Below are 9,299 nucleotides of genomic sequence, written 5' to 3'. Positions count from 1 at the left end.
AAAAAACAATACTTTTAGCGTGTATAGAGCCAACGTATTTTCACATGTAAATTGGTAAACTATGTGTTTATTACAACTAAAACTAGAGTGGTGATGGTTGGAAAAGTAGAAAGATGACCCAAAACGGCTTTTCGTATTTTTATTTAGTTTCTTTTGACTTTGAATGAAGTGGGTTTTATGACGCAAACTCAATTTCGCGGATGTTTTTACGTTTTAAAAAAGGATCTTACTATTTAACAGAAAGATCGACCTCCATAGAAATCCTATCCATCATGTTTTCAGACACTTAGAATATTAATCTGAGCATGTCAGTGGCAAAAAGGAGCACTTTTGTTTAGGTAAATACAAGCTGGAAATTTGCCCTATTAACTTCCATTGGAGCTTGTTTCTCTACTGCTGACTGCAGAGATCTCTCTTAATACTGGACCAATGTCACAGACTGTTGTTCTCATCAGTCACTTAGACACAGAACATAGGAACATAGGGTCCAGGTTGAAAAAAAATGGTAATTACCCTTTAAAGATGTGTTCAGACTGATTGCAAAGGGATTTTTTGGGGGGAGGGGGGCAGTTGCAGATTACTCAATGTAAAGATGCAAGTGGATGCAGAGTCATCCTGGGGGGTGTAAATTGAGGCAGAGAGTTAAATGAGTTCAACATGTTTCAACTTGACCAAAGAAATGAAATGCTGCTTGTCCAGCAGCTTTATGGCACCATCTTAGCAATGTACACAGATGAGAATATAGTTTTAATGAAAGCTCCTTTTTGACATCAGTCTAAAGATGAGCTGCTCACACATCAAGACGCACTACGCAGACACACACTATGTTGCTGGCTTGCCACAGCTAACGCCTGTATATTAGCTGTTTGGGGTTAATAATCACCGTCTGCAACAATGGCTGCGACTGGGGACTTCTTATCAACTCAAAGATATAAAAAGAAATCTGAATGTTGCCCTAAAAGAGGTTATGTCCAGCAGAAGAACTTTGTTCAACTTCTATTGCACTGGGCACGCTATTCCCAGGTGTTTGACCCCTTGAAGGTCTGTGCAGACCCTGTTTATTCCCCCCATACAGCCAATGCAGCAACTGTACAGATGTTAGCTGTAAGCTAGCAGGAAAAATGTGCATTAAAAACATTTAGCTCTCAGGCGTTTAATGTCCTGACATGGGACACAGCAGCTGTTCCCTACAGGAGGCCACAACATTCGTACAATTCTTAGACCTCCCACTTCCTGGTCTTAGTGATGTCACAGACCCTCCCTCCTCTCCCCCAGGTGTGTCTTATGTAGGTCTGTCTGTGTGTGATTTATTCACATAGAGGGGGCTCAGTTCTTTGGTCTGCTGGCTCTGCCTTCATTGTGTGCTGTGCAGAGAGCGCCCCCCCTCTCTCCTGTGTGCTGTTTCTCGAGTCCGCTGTGGCGGCTACTGCGCCGGGGCTCTTCTTCTTGTGGGACAGAGGGCTCACTCGAGGGTGTTCTGGGGATTCCGGTGCAGCTGGGATTGTGCTCGGGGTCTTTTCTTGGGGTGGTGGGGACACCAGCGGCTTTTCTAGAGTTCGGGGCACTGGCGGGGCTGTGCTGGGGCTCTTTTTCTCGGATGTGGGGGTTACAGGAGACCTCTCCCGGGTCTGGGTGAGCGCTGGAGGCCGCTCCAGGACGGATCTGTCGACGGCTGCAGTTGGACTGAAGAGTCGGGGCGCTGAGGCTTCTTGTTGAGCCTGGGCTGTAGAGGAGGGACACCGTGAGACTGGGGTGTCCTCTTCCCCTGGAGGGGGGTGCTTGGTTTCAGCGACTGTCCGTCCACAGCCCGGCCGTCCTCTCTCGTCCATCTGGACAGTCTCCTTCTTTCCTTCACATGTCTGCTTCCCTGTGTCACTGGCTGGAGGGAGGAGGAACACACAGATGGGTTTAGATGGTGAAAGAGACTCAAACAATAAGAAAGCGCTGACTGATGATTAGGGTTGGGCATCGTTTTGATTTTAAAAATTGTGATTCAAATTTTGATTCTTCCTTTTAGACTCTGGCTCTATTTTTTAAAGATTATTTTTTTGGGCATTTTTAGACCCCTTTTTGACAGGACAACTGAAAACATGCAGGGGGGGGGGATGACATGCAAAGGGTAGCAGGTCGGAGTCGGACCCGGGCCCGCTGCATCGAGGAGCCACACCCCATCCCAACTGAGCTATCCGGGCGCCCTCGATTCCAGTTCTTATTGGTTCTTTTAGTACGGGTCACATGCTTATTTTACAGATGAAAATTTGATTTTGATTCAAAGGTGATTTACAGTTTTACCGGGCTTTTTTAATTAAGCCACGCTTTAAGAGCTCCGCTTACTGCGCTCTGTGGCTGCAACACAAAGAGCCCCTGGAAGTGCTCAAAACGGTTGAATCTGGAACCAATGATCAGAGACAAAACCAAGATTTTACAATTCATTTTTGAAACCATTCCAAGTTAGAACCGGTTCTCCGTTCACAATCCTATGATAAACACTGGTCTCACCCTCCGGAGTTCTTTGGGCTTCCCCCCCACCAGATGGGTCTTCAGTGCAGGTGGGCAGGTCCCCTCCTTTGCCCCGGCAACGGATGGGCGACCTCTGCAACACCGCCTTCAGCTCTGACAGACGGAGACAGATCATGAGATCGGTCTCAAACAGCAGCAGGTGGTGGAGATACTGGTGTAAACTTTAATTTCATCTTTTCTCAACTTTCAGAGACAGCACAGAGCCTTTTCTATTTGGATTAAACCTGATCCAATGAAATCCTGAGGACCCAACCTCACATGACCGGGATCTCATCTCCAGACCTGCCAGTGGGCCTTTCCCTAATTGCCTGTAATTGTTTTGCATAAATGTGAAGAACCAGCTAACTCACTCATCCTCTCAGTTTCTGCTGTCATCAATGTGAATCAACTGTCACTGGACATTCTTCAAACTGGAATCTTGTAGGAAAAACTGAGCCCATAAATTGTAGTCAGGCGTTGTCAGGCCAACTGAGTTACAGCAGCTCTGCAGATCATATCATTATCTTTTTAGAGACTGTAACCACACTATATTTCTAACCTTGCAGTTATTGCGTTCGGTATTTGATGTTACCAGTATTGTGTTTTTATGTCTCTGTTAAACCTTTTGGCCAATCTTACCTTGTGTCATGGCCAGAGTGTCCTCATGGACGGACACAGCTCTGCGTCGCGGAAGGGGCTTCATGTGTGGGCGGGGCTTAGGAAGACTCTCTGAAAGTATGCAAAGAAACACACAATGAAGACATATTTTGGCTTCATGCTCCACTGAGCAACCGTCATAGGAAGGAACAGGGCTACGCCTCCAATGCTGTAACTAGGTCTTATAATAGTGCAACTATTAAATCAACACACACACACACACACGCACACACACACACACACACACTTAAATCCGCAACTACATTGCAGCCTACCAACTTGAATTTTTATATATTTTTAAGATCATATTAAACCATTATTGTCATCATTAATGCTATGTAAATGTGCATTTAAATGTTACATGCAGATGCAACCAAACCTAAATGAATGCAACCTTACTAGGTAAAACATGAATCTATCAACCATTACAATTTCATCTCTTCCTATGTTTAACAGCCTTTTACACCTTGAGTCATGTGGCATCATCATCATTATTATTAAGGTGATAATGACCCAGAGATGATACAGGCTGTTACCATGAGCACCTTTCACACCCTGACCTTATCTAGACATAACCCGGAGCAGCAGTACGTGAGAACGCTAATGTCTGAGAGACAACAAGATGCAGGAACTTCTTCCGCTAAGCGCCGACGTTGATATCTTCAGACAGATTCAAGGAACGATAAGGAAATGGTTGTTTATGTTCAAATTAGGAACGGGCTTTGTGACTGTGGTGTAACCCGCGCCATGTCCTGCCTCTTGCGCCCTCTACCCAGGTGCCGTCCCTCGCCTAAACCTAACGGAGGATTTCCAGGAAGTGAGAATGCGTCTGACATGAAGAATCTTCTGTGGTGTGCTTCAGGTGAGAAAAGGAAAACTCCGGACTATGTCTATGTCTCTATGACTGTGTATCTGAGAAAACAGCTACGGGGAGGACACAGACTGCCACCAGCCTCCTCTAACAGGACCACACCGGATTTCTTATAAAAGCATATAGCATATATAAATTAGCCCAACACTAATTTGAATGAATTATCTAGTTATTTATTACTTTTTTGGACATTTTGATCTTTAATTGACAGGACAATTGAAGCCAAGAAAGGGGGCAGGGATAGGGGAAAGACATCCCTGCTTTTTTGTATTTGCCTGTGTGTTCAAACTTTGCCTCATTCAGGAAGTGTGTCTTTTAAGAGCAGATACAATAAAAGTGGGAGTTCATATATATCTGACTGGTTTCATTTGTTGATGAAAACCATGTGTAGCAATATATAATCATACAGTATTAGGGAGGTAATGCATTGTAAAGCACCATGCTATTGAATCGATAATTGCAATAAAATTGAATGGTGAGACCAGAGAAGATTTACACCCCTAGAAGACATGCAGCAAGGAGACGCAGGTTGGACTCAAACCCTGGGCTGCTGCCGTCAGGACTGAGTCTGGTACATGGGTCGAGCGTTCTGACGGGTGAGCTATCAGGGCGCCGCGAATGACCTGGTTTGAATGAGTACCGTCTGTCACTGATTGTGCCTTCTCAGAGCGATCCTGTGCACCGGGACCCCTCCACGGAGACGGAGCTGGAGGAAGCAGCTCTCTCCTGGAGGACGGAGCGGAGGCTGCACCCTGGGGACACTCCTGGCTTCCATTCTGGGGATGAAGATCAGAGGGGTGCTCAGTGGGACACAAACAGAAGGACTACTATGGCTTGACAGATATGAGCATGTGGAGTCACAGAACAAGTGGGACAACATGGAAATGGACAGTGGTTTGTAGAGATAGCTAGAAGAATGCAGTCTAATCCAACAGTCCTGCTTTGAATCCTTCATCTGTGTCCTCATTATGGAGGTGGAGTTTGTGTTGCTGTTGACTTGTGGTGTGTTGTATGTAAGAGGTGTTTCTTATATTCAGTCTCATTGATATACACTGAGTGGACAAAATGCCAAAAATATAATAAACTGGCAACAGAGAGTATATGATAATACTTTCATTATAGGTGTAACCTCGTACCTTGCCCATATTTTTTTTATTTTATTTATTATTTTCAATATTTTTTTATTTATTGTTTAGTAGAAATGGCCAAATAAAATGTTTTTCTTCCTGAAACCGATTTGATACCTGGACTTGTGTATTGGCCAATACCGAGAACTGATCTGATACCAGAGTGTCATATATTTTATTAAGTTTTAACAGCTGTATACTAATAGCCCTGTATGGATGTGATATTATTTATATATTTGTTGTCGGCCTGGCTCAGGTCAAAGTTTTTGTGAAACATGAACAAACACAAACAATGAACGCCACAGAACTTTCTTTAAAGGTGCCCTGCCACACAAAAACTTGCAATTTTTTATCTGTTCGGTCCATATGTGTTATGTGTGAATGTGAAGATGAACTGCTACCTCCTCCGTCAGCCAATCACAACAGCTGCTCAGTCTGATGTTATGTTGCCTGAGCTCATTACCAATCATGAGCTCGCCCAGTTGTGCTGGGTAAAGGACGCTGATAACCAAGCTCTCATTGGCTAGCTGTCAGCCAATCAGAGTCAAGCAGCTTAGCTGATTGAATATTAATGAGAACTAGCTCAAATGGAGCTGAGTCTTCCTGCAGACTTTCTATACCACACTAAAATGGCTTGAAACAAGGGAACCAAGGTAACCAAGTTGCAAAGTCCATGGTAGAACTTCAGACATTACAACAGTCATGGAATACGTGTGGAGGGGCACCTTTAAAAATCCAATTTGACAGTCAGTCATAACAAAAAAAGAACATCAATAAACAACATTAAAGTAAATTAAGTGGTATCGGATTGGTGCATAAACTCGTACTCGCGGATACCCATACCAGTATTTTAGGCAGTATCTGAGGCTTTTCTGATACCTGTTATCTGCACATCTCTAATTTTGTCTAATTTTAATCACATCATAAGCGTTATTATTTTCTGCATTAGAACAACAAGATCACTAGGAAGTTAATCAAGAAGGGGTTGCCATATGTTATAAAAAAACATTATTATTTGTTACCTTTTAACACAGCGTTAAAATGTTCCACAGGAAAAACCTTTCTCTGTACCGTTGTGTGATTGAGGGAGTTCAAGTCCGTCTCATTCTTCAATTTTGATTTGTTTACAGGGATTATAGAGATTTCTAATAAGCTTTCTTTTATTCACTATAATCTCAACAGGAACTATTTGGAGATTAGTGTGATTAATAAATACTCTACCAGATACATAAATGAGATATTCCTCCTTAATGTTAGTAACTTCCAGGACACCAGTTCCTGAACATTACTGCCACCTTGTGGCCTGTATTAGCCACCATATCCAATTTCTAATTCATAATACAATCAAATGACCTGTTTCCACATTTATAATATTTCACCTTTTTAATTGTATAGTTTAACTTTATGAATAGCTGTATGAGGTCATGTGTCCAGATCATTTTGTTAACATTTGAAAAGAGTTGATTTGTTCAAGCCGACTGATGTGGATTGAATATTATCTATGAATAAGGAAAATTAACAGGGGGTATGACTAAAAAAGTCCTTGGCGAAGAAGTTCTCAACTTCTTCCTTTTGAACATAAACAATATTCTTTGAGTTGCCTATTTGCTGCTTATATTGTAAGTAAGTATATTATGTTTCTGAGAATCTCGTTTGTATTTCATTTTTTATTGCCTATAAGTTTTACCTTGTATTTGTATTTTTTCTCACATGTTCAATACATTGACTACAAAATAATTAATATAATCTATCATGGACTAAAGATCTAACCGTTTTAACTGAGTTTAGAAGTGTCTTTCTTGGCCGTGTAACAAGCGTTTGAGTTAAATATTTGTTGTGACTGAGTTTTCGGTATCACCTGGGCGGTGCTCTCCCCCGGCCGGCCGTCGAACGTGTGAGCTCTGAGCTGGACTCTCCCTGCCGGGCTGCTGGGCGGAGGAGCCGAGGCCGGGCGAGCCGGGGTGGGCAGGGGGGGCTTTGCTGCGACAGCCGGTTTGGGCGGCAGCGGGACGACAGGACGCTCGGGGACGGCGGGCTTCGGGTAGAGGGGAGGGTCCGGTCGGATAGGGTCCAGCGCTCTCATGGGATGCCTGGGGTCTGCTGGAAACAGAGGGCGCGAGAGACAGTCAATCGCCAGTAGACATGCTGTGAATGGTGCAGGTCGGTCCAGTGTGTGACCCCAGGCGGGACAGATGTTCAGCCAGGTGTAGACTAAAACACAGGAACCAGATCCTCCTGTGTTCTCTCCACACAGACTGCTGCATCACGCAGCCCGGGCCTAGGGCCATGCTGATGATGTCATTGGCCCTGTCACACTAGGACAGTGGTCGTCACTAGTTTTTTCATGAGAGCCACACTGACAGGACAAAGTCAAGAGGAGAGACACTTTTACCGCAGAGTATCATATTTTTTACAACCAGTCATAAATAGCATGTCTTCTTATTAATCTGTCATCCCTGAACATACAATATGCAATGTACATTATTAGCCCATCATGTATCTAACTATCCAAGAGCACATTTGGCTTTAAGAGGTGGACAGACCGCCCAAACTGGCAACTGGGCAATGAGTCAGTGTTACGGACAGAAGGGCAGTTTTAAATATCTTTTCTAGTCTATATTTTCACTTGGCCTTGAAGGCTGAAACCTAACACAGATGTTGTTGCCAAGGTGTAGAAGGTATGTGGGGTGTTTTGCATTGTAATTTCTTAGTTAATGATATTTAAATATGACCCATAGCGGAGGACCATTTTGAACCATGTTTGAACTGATGTAGTGTACGTTGTGTTTTAATCACATGCTGAAGAAACATATATATTCTCAGAAACTAGAAGACTATAGGTTTCAAATGAAGCGGCATGCATGTATTTTGTCCCTGTTCTTTGTTGGGTATGGCAAATATGCAAGTGAAATTAACAAAAAGAGGCGGATGTGAACAGGTTAAGGCTTAAGAGGTTTAAAGGGGAAATTGTACTTTTCTACTTGTGTCACTTAGCAGAATCACTTCCGTATTGCACATGGGAGTATTGTTTTTACTGGTATAAAGACATGGGGGTAGATAACATGGATACCTGCTGAAGTGGACATCGTTCTGGGCTTCATGTATGTGGAAGGTGGGACGGGTTTGTCCAGGATGGCACCTGAGGGACAGAGACAGACAGTAGTACAGCCGAGGCTGAGTTTTAATCCAAGCTGTACATGTAATGAATACAACACGCACACTGGGCCCAACTGAAGCAGTTCTAATTAAGTCCCACAGCTGTAAATGGTCTACTGATGAAGATTTGGAGAGAGATCCTGTTTAAGATAATCTGCTTAAAACACAAAAATGATGAAAAAAGACATGCACACTCACCTTCAGAGTTGGCCTTCCTCAGCTCCTCGTCTTTATTCTACAACAGACACATTAGACAATATTAATCTCCCACCAACGTTCGATCAACAACTTGCTGTTGCACTTTGTAATGGCTGAACTTGTGCTTTATCTCTAAAATAACATAAAATCTAGAGAAATTATGAAGACTGGTGTCTCTTCTACAAATAGACGCAATTGACAGGGGGTTGTAAAAAATAATCAAAACTGGCCAGTGCTGCCCCCAAAAAGACTTTTTCCGATAGACTCACATGGAGAAAGACATGTCTGTAGTTTTTGGAGTGTGACAACCCCCGTGGTCTGATAACATTTGGAAAGTCTAGAGAAGCCACACGATTAAATTATTGAATCGCCATTCAAGGTAGCAGAGAGCGAAACAGGAAGTAGCCGGCTCGGCCGGTGGAGGTCTCTAGTGCGCCTGCTCTATGGGTCACACAGGAAGGAAGCAGTGGCGATCAACCGGATCATTTTATGCACAGTTCTGTAATATTTGGGCTTAATGCATCACTGAGAAACTCTCATAGGTAAATAAATGGGGCTATGCCTTGAATTCTGTATCCCTGGTCCTATTATACACACACACACACACACACACACACACCTACCTGGTTTGTCTTGGTGTCAGCAGGCAGAGTTTTGGCCACGCCCATTCTGTGCAGCATCACCTGAAGCCTCTGTTCAAAACTAGGTGTGCTCTCAGACGCATGTTTCTGGAAGACAATACATGGACATTTAGAATGGCACACACACACACACGCACGCACGCACGCACG

At 43.6% G+C, this 9,299-nt stretch overlaps 1 protein-coding gene across 1 annotated transcript in view; it reads right to left on the bottom strand.

The window, feature by feature from the left end:
* Window positions 1-1,280: 1,280 nt before the first annotated feature.
* The window catches only part of carmil2 (capping protein regulator and myosin 1 linker 2), a 78,741-nt gene continuing 70,722 nt past the window's right edge, over window positions 1,281-9,299 (bottom strand). Inside the window, 8 exon segments of the mRNA XM_032523383.1 lie at window positions 1,281-1,879; window positions 2,500-2,613; window positions 3,139-3,228; window positions 4,668-4,803; window positions 7,013-7,254; window positions 8,225-8,293; window positions 8,509-8,545; window positions 9,132-9,236. Of these exon segments, the coding sequence (XP_032379274.1) occupies window positions 1,308-1,879; window positions 2,500-2,613; window positions 3,139-3,228; window positions 4,668-4,803; window positions 7,013-7,254; window positions 8,225-8,293; window positions 8,509-8,545; window positions 9,132-9,236 (1,365 nt within the window). The 3' untranslated portion in view covers window positions 1,281-1,307.

Source organism: Etheostoma spectabile, chromosome 8 (assembly GCF_008692095.1).
Source record: "Etheostoma spectabile isolate EspeVRDwgs_2016 chromosome 8, UIUC_Espe_1.0, whole genome shotgun sequence".
Taxonomy (NCBI): Eukaryota; Metazoa; Chordata; class Actinopteri; order Perciformes; family Percidae; genus Etheostoma; species Etheostoma spectabile.
The sequence above is the reverse complement of the archived record's forward strand: the minus strand, read 5'-3'. Positions and strand labels throughout refer to the sequence as shown.